Source organism: Physella acuta, unplaced genomic scaffold (genome assembly GCF_028476545.2).
Source record: "Physella acuta isolate Inbredline_101_S28 unplaced genomic scaffold, ASM2847654v3 ptg000297l, whole genome shotgun sequence".
NCBI classification, from domain to species: Eukaryota; Metazoa; Mollusca; class Gastropoda; family Physidae; genus Physella; species Physella acuta.
The window spans coordinates 123,264-141,329 of record NW_026731816.1 but is presented as its reverse complement, the minus strand read 5'-3'; the positions used below and the strand labels follow the sequence as shown (position 1 = coordinate 141,329).

Sequence of the window (18,066 nt, the reverse complement as noted above, 5' to 3'; positions counted from 1 at the left end):
CCTCTGAATCATTGACATAAAAAGTACACTAAAATCTAGTTTAAACGTTTTACCAAAAATATTGATCAGAAGTGTAACGAAGAGGGGAATCGGTCATGTTGACCCAGTGACTAAGTAAGGCTTTCTGAAACGTTTTTAGTATTTACGGGGAATTTTGCTTATTTTCCTATTTGTCCTCAGAATAGCTTTATCTACTCTTGTCTTAACCCTTCAGTATTGTGAATATTTGGTGTTCGAATTTTCACCTCCAAACATACTTTCAAGTTTAAAAAAAAATCCATCTAATTCGATTTGCATTACAATTATAAGCAAACATGCATCTAGTACTTTCTTGAGAAAACATCGTTACCATTAGGCAGGTTTGAAGGCTGTAGTATAAAGCTAATTTATTATCTTAGCAATTATAAGATTTTGTGTTTAATTTGGTGTGTAACAAACTTTCTTAACCCAGTAGAAAAGAACAAGTCAAGACTTCGAGTTAAACATGTGTAATTCATTGAAACCATGACATGATCATGGGGCATAACATGACATCAATGCAATACAAGAGTAGGAGACAACAGCTCTTACAAAAATAAAGAGCAATTACAAGTTACTTGAGCTATGCAATAAAAAATGTTTTTTTTTTAAATCAAATGAACCCGCTTTGTCATCAAGGTTGTCTCCCATGCAGGCAGGGAGAGTTGTGACACCTGGATTCTAACAACTATACATTCAACATACTTTACTAGAACATATTGACCCAGCTCTGGCAGACAATGAATGACAACACTGAAGATTTGTTCAGCTAACACAATGATAAGTTAGCAGCAATATTTACAAGTGCCAAGCTCACATTGTCACATAGATACCGCAATTAGTTAAAAAAAAAAAAAAACATCATTAAACTTTGAATAATACAGTGAGTACAATGAATTTTACTTACACCTTTCATTTCATTTGATATAAATAGTTAACATTTTGTCAGGACAGTACCACAGGTGTACATCAGTATGTACAGAGATTAAAAAATATTTCTTCAGGTAAAAAATAGACTCATGGAAGTGGACAGGTGAAGATAATAACAGTGATCCCTTGACTGCTTCAAGAGAACATACAACAATTTTAATGGGAGCGCTAACTGCTTCAAGTGAAAAACACAGCATTTCACCATAAGCTACAACTCGATGCTCTCAATGTATACATCTCTAATGACATGGGTGACTTAACAGTTAATAAGGATATATATTTTTTATTCTCGTCAGGTTCTATAAATTGTATTATGTTATTAAGCAATAAGGGGGACCAAGATACACAGATCATGTTTTTATCTTCAAGGCACATGTGCAACTCCATGAAACCATTTTTAATATATCAATACAATAAGATCTTCAGTATTCTGCAGACTTAAGTACATATATACACTTTCTATGTAAGCTATGCAATACTTTGAATAAATTTATTACCATAAATCAATGTGTTTTCATTTTGGTTATCTCAAGGCATCAAATTAACCCATATATTGGAAAATGTTTAAAACTAAGAGCAAGCATGTTTTTAAAAAAAAGTTCAATTCTTCTACACTGAAGGCACTACAATTAATTCAGTAAATATCCATTTATTAATTAACGTTTTAACAACATTACTTTTCTTACAATCAAGGTGGAAAAAAAATTGCTCTCCCATGTTAAAAATGTAAACTAACATAAAATATGTTGTCACTGTTGAACTGAGGAATGTACAGACAATCACATAGCCCATTCAACTCCATCTTTACATCACTGGTTCTATCATATTTACAATTGCCCTTTCTCAACCCATTTTTATGTACAACATACAAATGCAGCATTAGAAGATTCAAGTTTTAATTGTGGAAATAAATGTATCCAGCTAAGCACAGTTTCAATTGGTCCTTTTAATGTATAACTATTTAAACAGATTGTTAACTACATACAGGAATAGAAAAAAATAGTTAATGAGCTCATCAACATTCCTTAAAGTTGAATTCAACTTATTGTTACCATCCTAAAATCACCAACAACAATGTAACCTGGTTGGGGACAACCAGTTGTCAGCAGCACCTTTTAAATAACAATAAGCGAGAGACAAATAACTACTCACTTTACTTCAAAAAGTTACTTATATAAAATGTGAACTTTAGCAAGGTTCTGATTAAAAATTTAAGAGAACAAGTTGCTCATTTTAACAGCTTTATTTTTAAAATTGTGTTCAATTATTGAAAAAGTTTTAAATATATTAATAACATTTTTGGTTTAAATTGTGAGGAGAGGTAATAATACTGCCATGTGAAACTTCTTCATAGTGACCTCTAATACTTCTTTCTAAAACAAGTAATTTTTCATATAAGAGTTCTCTATTAGTATAAACTATTAATATTTTTTTAGTAAATACTTAATCTTTTTAGAAACATTCATTATTATTCAGCAGACACTGCTACAAGTTCTTTTGTTCAAAGCCTTGTACTATTTCCCATAAACAATGGGAAAGGGCTGTGGATGCTTCAACAGCATTCATTGTGTGGTAGTTCAACTGTTGTTCATGTCGACGTAATAATCTGAAACAATTTTGAAATGATTTTTTTATTTTTTGAAGAAAAAAAAATAAACTATACTCGTCTCTTTCTCTGTATTGTAATGCTCCACTTCTAATACTTCTTTTGATCATTGATGTCATTTTCTAGTATTGCTAGGGTGGTTGATTTATTTATGATACACACATTTTTATGCCATTACAACGATGAAGATTTTAAAATATTTATAAGCCATTACCAGGGGTCGGCAACCTTTTGGGAAGGAAGAGCCAAAAGTTACAATTTACCACATTTCACAGTTTTTAAAGAGCCACAATCATTTTTATTTCAATAATATGATATTTGATTAGGTATATATATATATATATATATATATATATATATATATATATATATATATATATATATATATATATATATATATATATATACATATATATATACATTACATTTAAAATAAATAGCATAAAATATGAAATAATATTTATTCATATAAAAACATACACATGTTTCGCACAAAACATATTAAAGTAGTTTAGCAAGCTCTGCTCGAAATTAGAAACTTTACATGGTTATTAAATCTATAACTTTAATTACCGAGTATTGCAGACTAATATTTTTATGAGTTTTAAAAATAAATTAAAATAATTATTAATATTCGTGCATGGAGCTGAAGAGCCGCATCGTGACATCAAAAGAGCCGCATGCGGCTCGCGAGCCGCAGGTTGCCGACCCCTGGCCATTACCATTATCTTTACTGGCACAATTTTGATGTAGGCCTATTTTCTTCTTAAGCTTTATTAATACATATTAAAGATCTATGTGTTTTCTACATTTATTTTGTATAAAGGGACAGTACGGTCAGATGGTTGAGTTTACAATTGCTAACCTGAAAGTTTTTAAGTTCAGACCCCGGGCTCAAGTCCAAAAGACTATCCAGCCCTAATTAGCTGGGCTTAGTCCTGAGCGCACTTTCTGTATACCAGAGTCATTGAAACAGATGAACTCTACTTCATGTGCCACATGTGACAGGAAAAGATATTGTCTGACCCAAAAAACTTCATGGATTGTCTTTTTAGCTAACACCAAAGTACTATCTTAAAACATACATGAATGCTTTCTTAGATGTTTTTACTTTAAAATACTTATTCAAAAACAAAAATGACAACAATACATTTACCTTCTTCCTGTTGATGAAAAGTGGCAGACATTTCTTAAAATAAGTGCAGCTGTTAACCTTATATGCTTTGATACAGGACCTTCTCTTTGCTCCTGGAAAAAATGTTTTAGCATTAATCAATATTACTTTTTGTGTCCATATAATGCCCTGGATGTATTTTATCATTTTTACTAATTAAGGTAGAAAATTATCAAATTTTATGAATTTAAAAGTGATTACAAAACAATACATAAAGTGCAACAATTTTGGCCAAGCACACGTGACTTACAGTAAATTCTGCATATGGCTGTTTTATTGAAAAGCGACGTATAGCTTGCATGGCAGCATCAGGGGGATAAATCATAGGTTGATGAGGTGCAGGTCCAGCAGAAGTTCCTTTATTTTGGTTCGCTGTAAACCTACGCTGACATGCTGTGCGCATAGCCGCTTCAGAACAATGGTGATCCTAAAAGCATTGCAATGTTTTTTTATTTCAAATTTAGAAATCCTGAGAAAATTATGTAATTTTAGTTTTTACTTATTAAGAATGACAATGTATCCCAACCTGGACATGGGAAACAAGTGACCATCTCTTCCGAATCAGCTTTTCACAAGATGTCCACTGACATGATGATTCTGTTACTTTGGGGATGTGATGTTTAAAAACATGCAAAAAAACTAGGCGTGCACTTGAAAAACACCTGCAATTTTAAAAATTGGGGGAAATTTTGACTAAAAGTTACAATGTGTTTCATTATAAATCTCCACAATCCAGTTACTTTATCACAAAAGTAAAATTAGATAGATTTAATAGTATATATTTTAGGTTCAAGAGTTGAAAATAAAAACTAATGCTCATTTGTTTTATTTAATACTTGCAATAACACTGCTTAAAAATAAAATCACTTCAAAACCAGAGAGCAATAGGCCTTATTTCTTTCTAAAAACTAGCCACACAAAATACACTTAATTTTAAAATGTAAAACGTACCTGCGACAGTTAGCCCATTCACACATATATTCTAGAGGAATCTGTACTGGCTTTTGAGCTGAAGTTTGTTGTCCAGCTATTGTTGTAGTATCTGTTTCACCTTTTTTCTTTCGCCTTGGTGGTAAAACTTCCGTTGTTTGAGGTGTTTCCGCTGCTTTAAGTTTTGCTTTAATATTTGGTGTGGTACCATTTACACCTCCCATCCTATCACCATCAGAGGCAGAAATGACACTGTCATTACTGTTATCACTGTCTCTTGAAAGATCTCTACTAAATAAAGGTTTGACAGTTGTGTTGCTCCCTTGGTTTGTTGTATTTGAGGGTGGGCAAGGAAGGGTGGAAATGCGAGGTTTGATTAGCAACTGAGACTGCACTGTTTGTGACGATTGCTGACTTGATTGTACAGATCTAGTAGAAATCACATGCATTTGTGACAAACTATTTTGGGGAGGTATACTCTGCTGTGTTGAAATATTTTGTTGTATAAAAATGTTTTGCTGTGGCTGCTGGACGCTGGTGTTGTGCTGTGGCTGGGCTTGTACAAGCGTATGCTGCTGAGATTGCAGCTGTATTGTTTGCTGCTGAGCCTGTGAGGCTAACTGTGGCAACTGGATGTTTAACTGCTGATTGGGCTGTATCTGCTGTACAGTAGCAACTACCTGTGGTCCAACATTACAAGTCACCTGTGTCAAGTTACCTTGAATTGGTGACTGGCTGGCAGCCCCATTAGAAATGTTGCTGTTGTTAGCTACTTGAGCTGATGGAATGTTAAACTGATGCAAGCCACCATTAACCAACACGCACCCTTGATTCTCAGTACTTGACCTACTTGCTTGAGATTCTGGTTCTATAATCTGATTGGATTTGTTCGAATCAAAACTGTCTACTGGATGTACAAAGCCATTGACTTTTGATGTTTTTTCCATTAACTTATTAATGTCACATCTTTTAGCTACATTGTCTTTTTCTCCATTTTGAATTTCTTTATCAATACTAATACCAGTGGAAAGTGGTGAAGGAGGAAAGTCACTACAAACAGACTCTGGAGAAGCTAAAACACCATTTATATCATGGCTCGTACCATTGCACTGTGTGGACAGTACATTTTGCTGCTGTACTGTATTGTCTGTCACAACCAGAGAAGAGTTCATAATTTGTTGCTGAGGCTGCTGATATATTACACTGGAGTCAGATATGACCAGAGATTCTGAGTGTTGTGAGATATTTGAATTTGGTAGTGCCGTGACATTATGAAGGCCAACTGTGGAGGTGGTGACTGACTGAGTTAAATTCTGATTTCCAGTGGATTGAATAACAAAACTAGGTTGCTGAGTGTGCTGCTGCTGTGTAAAAATGTTTGGTGTATTTCTAATAAAATTACCCGACAGTTGCACAACACCTGGAATTGTTGTTTGATTTGGGGCAAGAACAATTTGCCTGGGCCCAAGCTGATTGGTGATTGTGGGATTTGGAGAAGGATTTGCTGGGTTCTGTGTCACTTGAAGTATATTCTGATTTTGGGTAGATTGAATTAAATTTTGAGTTTGTGGTTGTGAATTTGTATTACCTATGGTCAGAGAAGGTACCATATTGACACTACCTTGTTGTATGATGTTGAGGCCTTGAACTGTAACTCCATGCCTATATTGAGAAGGTACAATAAACGAGACAGTACCTCCTTGGCTACTTTGCTGAATTTGTCCAAATGATGAGCCATTACCTTGTAGTACTAACTGCCGAGAGGGCATAACAATAGTACCAGGTGGCGTTTGTATAACAACAGTGGTAGGTGCTTGCCCAGAAACAGGCTGCTGAGCTTGCACAACAGAGCCACCTGCAATCACTGGAGATGAAATAATCATTTGAGATCCTTGTTGGTTGGTTGAACTGAGCAGAGCTGCAACAGCAGGTGAGGATATTGATTGAGTTACTGATGTGCCTTGCATTGTTGTCACTGAAGTCATAGTCACAGAGCTATTTGTGCTGCCTTGGGGATTGGTTACAAAAACGCTGGAGGGATTTCTGATCAAGTGATTAAATGTCACTGACGATGGCTGGGATGTAGTACCAACACCTACAGAAGAAATTTGTTGAAGGGTTGATGTTTTCGGCATGATAGCACATGGAATACTGGCCTGCTGAACCATCGATACTCCGTTGTTGAAATTCTGCTGTATCAATGGCATGCAAACAGGCTGTGTTACTATAGAAATATTACTGGCTTGACTTGCATCAGACACACGAGAATTTTGTTGCACAACAGAAAATTGATTGTTTTGTACACAAGGAACAGAGTTTCTCTGGAATAAAGTCACAGCTGAATTGTGTAAAGCAGTAGAAATGTTGCTCTGCTGCATAAAAACCGTGTTTTGATTAGTACTTGGCTGGATTACTAGACTAGCTGTACTGCTGTGCACAAGTGGTGCAGCCACATGCTGAGTAGCACTAGTTGATGCTGCTGTGGGGTTTAGGGTATGATTATGCATGCCTAATGTGGACTGCACTACCGTAGATGATGAAGAGACCAATGAGGGTGACATTACATGTGTGGTTGATGTCGTACTTGTAATTACTTGTGAGGGTGGACGGTATTGTTTGTTCAAGGTGGCTTGACTAGAGCTGACAGCCGTAGTGTTGACAATACCACCCAGACTTTGAGAATTTGATGATTGTGGGTGCAAGTTACCAGAATTAACAGTTATCTGAGGCTGACCTAACAGGTTGGATCCAGTATTTGTTATTGGCTCTTGATCAGAAATACCCTGAGACAACTTTTTAGCCAACAAGCTTTTGACAGATAAAGCATCAGAAATATCCATTTTATTGTTTACTTCAGTCTGCAGCGCTTGACTGATGGATGGAAATGACTGAGAAGCAACTGAGCTTGTAGCTTGTGAGGCTGAAATGTTTTTAATATTAATCTGGTTATTCTGATGAGTTTGAGTTGAATTGGTATTGTCGTTGGCCATGTATGCCAATCCTCTTTTAGCAAGTGGTGTTGATATCTGCTGTACTTTGCCATTCTTTATAATTTTACCATGAAGAGAAGTAGCTCCTTTTCCAGGACCTATTGGGGTAGAGGAATGATTTTGTTGATTATTTCTTGAGCTTCCTTGAGCAGAAGTAGTCGATGTGGATGTAGATGAAGTACCTGCATGAACATGTTCAGGGTGTAAAGAAACACGAGGCGGCTCCATGAGTCGCTGTCGTAACGTAGGCGTGTGAGCTAAAGAGTCTACCACCTGAGATTGGGTCTGTTTAGGGCTTACATTCACACTAAGGGGATTACGAACTGAAAGCAAGAAACGAAAAAGTGCTGCAATTTCACACTGTTACAATAATAAATTGAAATAGTAACTTTAAAGTGGTAAAGACAAAACAACAGCCTGTAACAATGTTAACTTTATAAATTAAAAACTCAAATTTTAAAGACAAAACATGTATATCACAATGTACTGGTATCTAAACATAAGGTTAAAACTGTTTAATATTAATTAATTTAAGCCACAGGGTTTCATTTTTTTTTTTCATTTTTTAGACAAATGATAGCACATAAGCAAATGCATGTTAAGGCTTTTCAAAGTTAAATGTTGATACATTAATATTACTATTTAAGACTTATAGATTCATATAGACAAACTTTGCATCTAGAAAAAAATATAGTTATAAACAATATCTGTATATTATAAGCTATGAATGTCAATACATAATTAATTTTAATAGCCAGTACGAAAGAGATTATCTTTTTAAAAATTTAACTAATGTACATGCAGGGTTTTGTTGTATATTTATCAAAATTGTAACAAAATCACAGAACAGAAAATAACTATACATGCAACAGGTAAATGCATTGCAACTTTAACATGAAGCATTAGTCACTTAAAAAAGCAAATATTGAAATTATTTATTTTGGCCAGAAATTATTCTATTGCCCTTCAGACCTTTAGTTCACAACGCCACTAATATTTTTAAGCAGTATGTATGTGAGCATAAGTCTATGCACACATACAATTACATCAAGTAAGAAACTTTACCAATTTGTATGTGTAAAAGCAATAAAATACTTAGTGATACTCTTTGTCTTGAATTTTTTTTTTATTTTGCTACACAAATGCAAAAATTAAGACTTAAGTATTATTAAGCTTTCAGATGAGTTCAGGACCCATGATTCACTTTTTTGTCAACCTAGAATCAACACTATTAAAAAGAGTTTTTAAAGCGATAAATATGCTGCAAGCATTAAACTAATGAACCATTCAATAATTTTATAGCTGTCTAATTAATTACTACAATAAGACCTCAAAGCCAGTGCAACGTTGTCACTATTACTTAACTTGCCATAATTGTTACTTATATATTAAGTTTCAGATGGATGTTCAAATAGATCAATGCCCCTATGTTGACTCAAAAACTTAATCCAACGGTAAATTAAGCATAGGATAAGTAGAAAACATAGTTTTAAACTCTGGTTACAGATAATTAAAATGGGTAAAGAAATTAAATAAAAGCAGGATTGCTTGGATGAAAGCATTCATGCACTAAAAGAATATGATAGTTATTTTTTTATTTAGGTATAGTACTTACCTTTATCAGATGGCATGGTTGTAACAGCAAATGGTCTTTGTGTTGGTCTCTTACATAACCCTTCCAGGAAAACATCTCGATCACCATTTTTTCTGTTGATGCTTAGGACTTCACATTGATGAAATATCACCCTGAAGAGCGATAAAATCAGTAACTAAACTTAAAAATCATTTCAATTATTAAAAGATTTTGCATAAATGATTACAACACAAGCAAAAGTTAATTATTTCAAAGACTTACTTGACCAAATGTAAAAACTCTGCAGAAGACATTGCATTGTTAATTTGAAATTTTCTACAAAACTGTAAGTAGTCTGAGAATAATTCCACTTGATTCACTTTGCTTTTCTTCTTCAGCTCATATGTAGCATTCAACCTAATTAAATTTTTCGAGAAAAAGAAAATGTTACTCTAATAGAAAAATTAAAATAAGACTTTTTACACAAAACAATATAAAAATATGTACACACCAACTTGATGTTGTTGCTTGTATATCAGTGATAGTTTCTTTTACAGGTGTTACCACTTTAGAAAGCTCACCACCACCTGGTCCACTACCTCCACCTCCACTGTCAGGAATAAGACCCAACTGATTTTGAGAATGAGCAGGGACTTGGTAGATATCTGGAAACATAGTAATATTAAAAATTGGAACATTTTTTGAAAATGAGTGGACAAAAGAACTATGAACCTTTTTTTAGAATAATAGAACACAAAAAGGCTACTATATTTTAAGAAATACAAGGAAAAAAACACTAGTCTAATTAAAAATAACATTAAAAAAACTTGCACTTACTGACAGAATCAGGATTAATTGATTGTATCACAGTAGTTGGTTTTCTCAAACTATCCCCATCTTCAGATGTAATGTGGGCAGGAGGTACATATTCCACTACTTTAATCCCAACCAATGAGCCTGGGCCAAAAGACTGGGCTTCAATTGTTATCAAGCTTACTAATGTATCTGAAGATTAAAAAATGCAGTTTATAGTATACATGATAAAAACATGTAGCCCTCTTGATCACTATAGCAAGTAAATACTTTAGATTATTGTTAAAACAAAATAATATAAAACAGTTATTCATAAAAAATACAGGCAGTGAATAAACTGGAGTATTAATAAGTTTTGCACATAAAAACAAAATGTCAAATGACATAAACAAGATGTTTAAAGCAAACTTACCTATAGCTTTGTGTACTTTTGCTATCCGAGTTGTAAAGGGCTCTCCAATTTTAGAGAGTTTATACAGGGCCTCAAGTGTGTGCACTATCAACTGTATATCCTGTACTGTTAGCAACGCAACCAGTCGTGAGTACAAGTCTTCCCTCAGATGATCCAACAACAAAGTTTCATTACACGACAACTGACTTACTTTACTAAGGATCTCCAAGCCTAAGAAATAATAACAATTATAAAAGTTTTGAAATTTCCACAATGAATCAAACTAAAAAATTCAAAATCATGTTAAAACAAGGTCATTATATGGAAAACCACACCAGTCTACGCTGTTTTAAGGACTAAAACAACAAAATAACAACCTACCTTTAACTGAAAAAAAAAAAATAACCTACCTCTAACTAAAAAAAATCTATCCTCTGAGAAGAGGGCATTGTTTAAAAGATCTAAAACCATTGAAGAATTTCGAGAGCCAAGTGATTCAAGTGCAAGCTGTGAAAACAAATCGCAATAACAGTTTAGACAAAACTAGATCAATGAATTGAATAAAATGTACTTAATTGTTAAACAATTAATAATTAAGAAAACACTGACCTCACAAGATAAATTAGCCAAAGTATCAAGTGCTAATTGTTTTAAGCCACCAAAAGAGCTATGCAAACTCAACATAAGAAATCTGGAAGATATAACAGGTTTATTAGTAATAACATTTGAGCAGTGTTTCCAAGCAAGAAAAAAAAATCACTACTTTATTCAGTTTTTTCTTTAAATTTTGGGAGTTACTGGTCTATACTTGTATATCTTATTTTTTTATTTTCAAATGATACTCACTTGTAAACTAAATAGCTGTTTGCAAGTATTTTTTGGTTAGCTTCCTCAAATGATAAATTATGCAGAAAAACAGCCAACTGAGGAAAAATTTAACAAAATTTTAAAAGTTTATATACATTTTGAGAAAGATTAAGATATATCTGTGAATAAAAGTAACAAACATACTTGTAAAACCCTTTGGCCTTCTACATCTAATGTTCCAAGATCTCGACCGACGTTTAATACTTCAATTCCAACTTGCTCTTCTGAAAATATATTTTACATTCATAAAATCGAATAGATATAGTCATTTTAATAAAAAAAATTTTGAGTTTATGAAATGGTTTATTTCTAGAAAAGTTTATTTGATTTAAAAAGGGAAATACTTTGAGAATACTGCTTTCCATTCCAAGTGATGAGAGCCTTGACATCTCTTTTACTGACAGTTTCAAACCAGAACTATTGAAATAAATACAGTAATTGGAATTTTACAAAAAAAAAAAAACTATGATCATTCTGGATAATAAAGCTAATCCAATACATTTTAAATAGTGTTTTATAAAGCAGCAAATTTTTTTGGCACATGAAACATAGTATAGGTGTACTTATGCAAAAAGTTTATTGTAAAAAGACATTTTAATTATTATAACTCTCACTTCACAAATAATTATACAAATATCAATGTCAAAAACAAAACCTACCCTCAGAAAATTTCTATTTGCTGAAGATGCCCAACAGTTTTGATATAAATTCTGCATGTCTTCAGAATCTGAAATGTATGCAAACTTGAAAGAGTCATTGTTTTCTACTCTGCAACTAAGGTAAATAACAAGACAAAAACTTGTCAGACTACAAAGAATTTTACTTACAATATAAAAAAAGGCAACAGGGAAGATGTAGTTATGGTAATCTACATGATCTACTAAAAATGTTATTTGGCCTGTCAAGGTGTTTGAGTTAATTAACTAAGCTTGACCCATAAACCGTTTTCAGATATACTGCCATTTAACAGTACACAGACATACCAGCTAATCAATAATTTTATTAAACATCATTTCTAAATACACTAATATAATGCATTTAAAAATTTGTTTGGTATGAAAATTTTAAAGTTTTTTTTCTTCAAATTTACCATAAAAATTAATTATGCAAAGGAATAGATGTGGCACATATTCTTTCTTTTCAATGGATAAAGGGCATTTGGGTTAGGTTTTTTTCTTTATGTTATATTGAGTATAAGAAGTGTGAATGTAATGAGAAAATAAAATGTGTTAGTGTGAGATTATATGCAGTATAATAAATGATGAGCTGGTTTAGATTTTTCAACAATGTAAGGAGCCAAATTTCAAAATTACATGATATAAATGTTTTAAAAATTGCATCATTATTGTGACATAGTTCTTGCATTCTAGTTACAAGGATTATTTACAACGTAACTATAAAAACTGACCTTCTTCAAATATTCCAATGTGAGCTAGAAGAAGGCGAATCATGTGAGAGGTCTTCTCTAGCCTCATACAATGCTTTCCTTCAGTAGAAAGCAACACACACACATTCACTGCCATATCCACTTCATTTGGTAATCCACTTCTCAAAGACAGTTCAAGCTTTTCATAATCCTTTTGATCGTACAAATCAGTCGACAGGTTATACTGTTGTCTCTGAGCATCTGCAAAGCAACACATGCATATTTAATTACAGAAAAAAGCTGTAGCAATCAGAATATTCATTTTTTCATAAGTTAAAGCATTAAATTTCTTGGTTATTTTAAGTTATATTGTTTAAAGAAAATAACATGATTAAAAACAAAAATTTAGTAAGCGGGGAGCATCAAAATATTTTGAATTTTTTATCAACAGTAATGTTTAAAATACCTGTAAGTCTATGTTGGTTATGGTTATAATGTAATGGAATCGTTTCTATAGGCAAACAAATTTTTTTCCTAGCAGGACCATCTTCTTCTTCATTATTTCGAGTATCTGGATCTTCACCAAGGAAGTTTACCTTCTCATACAGATTCAAATACCTATAAATAAAATAACCATTATTCAAAATTAAAAATGAGTACAATATACTAGAAAAAATATTAAGGCACAAATCCTCAACAATGAAACTGTTAATGATTTATAATTGGCTCAGATATTAGTGTAAGTTTAATAATTGCACACTGAAAACATTGCATATTTATGTCATCTATGATATCATGATAAACATAATTTGACAAGTGTAAAAATGTTATAAAATTCAAACATTGCTTTAGAAACTACTGCAATTACTAAATTAAACTTTTAACAAAAATATTTAATATTTATATTATAACCATTATCTTTTTTTACCTGAAATATATATTTTTTAATGCCTGAGCACCATTAACACATCCTTTTGGCAGACCAAATTCTTCTTGGAAATCTTCCCAATGTTGTTCATAATTTACCTATTTGAATGAATGAATGGAGAAAAAAATTAAACCTACTAACAGCAAAAAAGAATTATCAGTAACATCCCAGTAACATTTAACATGCATGCAGATTACTTAAAGGAATTGAAATAAAAGCAAGCATAGTGGCTGGTATTTTTTAACAACAGATGTAATTGTTTTGCTTTTTAAAATCCATTTTTTGTTTGTAACTTTTAATTACCTTAATTACATACATTGGCCAACATTTTGGCTTCAATCACAAATTTAAATAACTAAAACAAATATTCTTTTTAAATAAATATATTATGTTTACCTTCTGCCATCCTCCCCTTGATGTTACACGTTGATAAAGGTGATACAAATCAACTTCCTTGCTTCCAATTTTAGGGATTCTATAAAATGGTGTCCTAAAACAAAAAAAAAAAGAATAATCTAGAAGTGCACTACAACTGTTCATGAACAAAAAGTGACAACTATTAAATCTATTGTGAATATTATATATGCCCCTAATAGACCTTGACTATAAGATTTGCTTAGTTATAATGTATGCTGGTATTATTTTCCAGTCCTGGGTCTGTAAAAAAATTTTTTGCACAAGTAAGTTAAACAGTAAATGTATATCTTTTAGAACGCATATTGTAATGAATTATATTGATATGGTCAACATACTCAGAAAATATAATATGTGGACTTAATTGAATGAATACAGAAACTAGCTATGGCACAGTTTAATATTAATCTTGAACTTATTTTCCCTGTTTAAACATTAAAATTTGTCTCATAATGCTATAACCTGGGTAGTGAAAATACATACCTTTAAAATTATACCATACAATTAATCAATATCAAATTAAAACATGGTTTAAGTTTTAAACCTATCTAAAAATAGCTAAAATATTTTCTAGAGAACTTTTATTGTAATGAGAAGACCATTAATATTCACATATAAAAATCCTAAATGAAAATAAAATTGTAGTGAACTATTATTTTTGCAAGTAAAAGTCCACTAAATATTTTTTAAATTTCAGTCACATTTTTTTAAATCAAATCCAAAACAGCTGCAATTTGACAGAAACAATGAAAGATCTATATTATAGTGCATTTATATTATAAATTGTTATAAAAACATTAAGAAAAATAATCACTAAAATGCTAATTTAATTATTTATTAAATTTTCAATGCAAAATGTAATCTTCAATTTCCATAATAAGGTTGAAACAAAATTTTCTTTTTAATTTAGGTGAAGGCCATAGCTAATCAAAGGTAATCATGGTTTATTTATCAATGAATCTTTGTTACAGGTTCCAATATAAATCTTTTGACTTCATAACAACATTTACTGGCTAAATAACATGTTTATGTATACAATAATATTTTCAACTACAAAGTTTTTGAAAATTAATTAATTTCAACTATTTAACTAAATATTGAGCTAACTTTAATTTGAATGGTCATATTTATGTACTTCTATTAATAACATGGCTCACAGAAGCTATTTTAACTAGTATTACTATTCTGACTCAATTGCAGAAAAATCTGAATCAAAGCGTTCATATTGAATACTGTATAGCCCTAACAGCAATAAGGTAAATAGACTTAGGTCAGCATAATTTTTTTGTAAAAATAGCAAATATATAAAGTAGAGCCCCCCCCTCCACACAGCCCTATCCTTTTACCAAGAGGCAACAACCACTGATTCTAGACTAGTAGAAGATTCTTGTAATGTCAGTTATACTCTCATGGCCAAGCAAGAAAGATCAAAACAATTTATTACACTGCTCTCTTCTTAGAAGGTATCAGCTTTGTAAAAGCATATGCACCTATATCCCAGTAGGCACTACCTAGCCATTAACACATAACCACATAATATTTCTGAGGCCAATCTTTGTTCAAGTCTTCAATACATTGGTTGCAGTACATTTTGAACTTTTTTTTATAACTATGGTTAGATTAATTTCATTTTGGTTAATCTTTATTTGCATACTGCTTGGATCCATAGTTTTATACATGAAGAAAACTTCAGAAAAATGCTTGCAGTCTCAAAGATGCATTCAAACAAAAAGAAACTGGAGGAAGTAAACAGGTAGAGGAAACAGGCAATCATAAAGCCTGAGCCCCCAAATAAATATAATAAAATTTTCATTATTTAAAAGTGCAGACTAAGTACAATGTGAAATGTGTAAGCTGGTTTCACAAAGAATGTGTGGGCATAGTTCTAACTATTGGCTTATAATCAAAATTAGTCTTGATGAAATTTCATCATCTGCCCATTGGCTGGGTTCTTGATTTTTGGGTTGTGCTTGTCAATATTTAATTAGACTAGTTTAAAATAAATTCCACTACAACTATTGTTTTTATGTGTGAGAAGTGTCAGAATTGTATTGCTATATTTGCAATACTAGGAAATGCTTTGGTACTAACTTCTAAGACTGCAGGTGGGCCTCATCACAGTTATGTTTGTGGTATAGATCTAGTTAACCTAAACCTAAGTGTTTAACAGGCAGAAAATAATTCCATATTATTTGTATTTTGTTTGATCTACCGATACAGTAATAATCTGTACTCGTGTATTTAATTGCTATGGGGTGATAAAAGCTTTCCCAAATTTTAATAAGCCGCAGAAAGCAGAAAAAAAAGCATGGTGTTCTATTTATTACAGTAGCCGTGTGGACATGTAGCTGGACTCAAGGTTATACTGGGTCTAATGTCTAGTGATAAGCTTATTGGGGAGATGGTGATCATTTCTAACCAGTCCATTATAATTTTTTTTCGCTTTTCCATGATGATGGTGTAACACAGATCTAAATCTAGCTAGAATGATGGAATCTAGATTTAGTTAGATCTACTTTATAGTTTAGTCCTACAGAAAAGATTTGATCTGGAACTGAATGCTGACAAGTCGATCTAGATTTTGGATGATTTTATGTAGGCCTACTGAATGTCTGATAATAGACTCTTCCATAAAATAGGTGTGTTGGGTTGATAGTAGTATTGTAATCTCGACTAATTTTATAATTAGAAATTAGGGTAGGACCAGGGTTGGGGTTAGGGACAAGGTTAGCATTGACATTAGCCAGCAATGTGTGTATTTAGTCAACTACCAGTAACCTTACACCCCTTTTTTAAAGAAGATTGAAAGATTGAATTATCCTACACTGGTATAAAAATTCCCCCCCCCCCTTGACACTAAATCTCAAATTTAGATTCTAGCTCAAGCAGCCTATCTAGGGTTCTCTTAATTTGTCTATTAGATCTAGATCTAGAATCTAGCTAGATAGACTAGATCTAGAATTTCTAGACTAGCCTAGACGTCTATCTTTGCCTACTTTTTTTGCTAACTGTAACAGGAATTGTCCGATTTGTGGAAAAGAAAACTAGGCCATCATGAAGTCAAATGATACACAACATTATTTCTAATTGGCAGCGAACAGATCTAAACATATATTTTAGACTTTCAAACACAGACCACAACTATGACTTACCCTCTGTTTGCATTGAAACGCCGAAGGTCTGCAATAAAGCTTTGACGCTGTTTTTCATATTCACACGAGATGTTGTCGACAGGCTCCTCTTTGTTCGAAATGTTAGCCATCTTTTTTATTGAGTACAAATGAAAACTGACACAAGAAAAACGAAGTCCGAATCTGTACCTAGTGCGCCAACGCTTCTTGTTAGCGCAACATCAATATCAGCAGCTAAAACGCTGTCAGATTGGCAAAACCGCGTTATTTTGGGGGGGAATTCCACTCAGTCGGAGTATCCCGGCTAACAGAGAAGAGTGACCGCTTTCTCTGCATAAAATCACAACCAAGAAAACGCGTCACAAGCCTATATTTGACCCCAATTTTATTAAGATGAATAAGTTTATGAAATTTAGCACTGTATATTGCGGCCTTCTGGCCGTGTCCGGCACTCACATTTTGGTCCATGCATTGAAAAATTGACAAAAACCACAACAAAAACACATAATGATCATGCCAGTGAGAAATTCTTCCTAGAGGGATAGATGCAATTGATCAATAGACCTGGTGATAGCGTCAAAATGGCGGAGCCCATGCGTCCTTCGTACTTTTAGGGCACGCTATTAACAATTTAAAACTAACAAGAAAGAAATGATTACCGACTAGAATAAACACTTTTATGCATATATATTTCTGAATTGTTGTTAATATACTTTTACTTTGCTTATTATAACGGATAATTTCGAAATGGCGGGAAATGGACAGACAATAATGACTGACTCATGACCTCAAGAAGAACCGTAACTCGGAATTTTGGATCTCCTTGCTGAAAATTACATATAATGCACCGTTTACGTAGGCCATGTTTTTTGTACTTAGTGATCTAAGTTCTATGCATGAATAAACTTAAAGATCTACGTACGCCAATAAATATA

At 32.6% G+C, this 18,066-nt stretch overlaps 1 protein-coding gene across 4 annotated transcripts; it reads right to left on the bottom strand.

The window, feature by feature from the left end:
* Nucleotides 1-472: 472 nt before the first annotated feature.
* LOC131939857 (AT-rich interactive domain-containing protein 2) lies at nt 473-17,949 on the bottom strand. Of its 4 annotated transcripts, XM_059298364.1 has the most exons (22): nt 17,153-17,949; nt 13,983-14,076; nt 13,587-13,684; nt 13,125-13,276; nt 12,701-12,919; nt 11,952-12,019; nt 11,637-11,709; nt 11,437-11,516; nt 11,272-11,348; nt 11,035-11,116; nt 10,836-10,932; nt 10,447-10,656; nt 10,059-10,226; nt 9,733-9,886; nt 9,504-9,638; nt 9,264-9,394; nt 7,831-7,971; nt 4,680-7,746; nt 4,255-4,390; nt 3,979-4,155; nt 3,711-3,802; nt 473-2,554 (listed from the first exon to the last, which is right to left on the bottom strand). In XM_059298364.1, exons 1-22 carry the CDS (start codon nt 17,260-17,262, stop codon nt 2,434-2,436), a joined length of 5,682 nt encoding a protein of 1,893 aa, XP_059154347.1. In that variant the 5' UTR covers nt 17,263-17,949; the 3' UTR covers nt 473-2,433. The 4 variants fall into 4 exon arrangements, with proteins under 4 accessions (XP_059154347.1, XP_059154346.1, XP_059154348.1 ...); XM_059298363.1 differs by having other exon boundaries at nt 4,680-7,971; XM_059298365.1 differs by lacking the exon at nt 7,831-7,971 and having other exon boundaries at nt 4,680-7,830.
* Between the last annotated feature and the right edge of the window lie 117 nt (nt 17,950-18,066).

What these genes read in the sequence shown, in the direction of transcription:
- LOC131939857 (XM_059298363.1), bottom strand. Translation starts at nt 17,262, where the DNA reads ATGGCTAACATTTCGAACAAAGAGGAGCCTGTCGACAACATCTCGTGT. An exon ending in CAAATAGAAATTTTCTGAGG is followed by an intron (nt 11,710 to 11,951) that starts GTAGGTTTTGTT and finishes TTATTTCAATAG; the next exon opens with TTCTGGTTTGAAACTGTCAG. An exon ending in AGCCATATGCAGAATTTACT is followed by an intron (nt 3,803 to 3,978) that starts GTAAGTCACGTG and finishes CATTTTTTCCAG; the next exon opens with GAGCAAAGAGAAGGTCCTGT.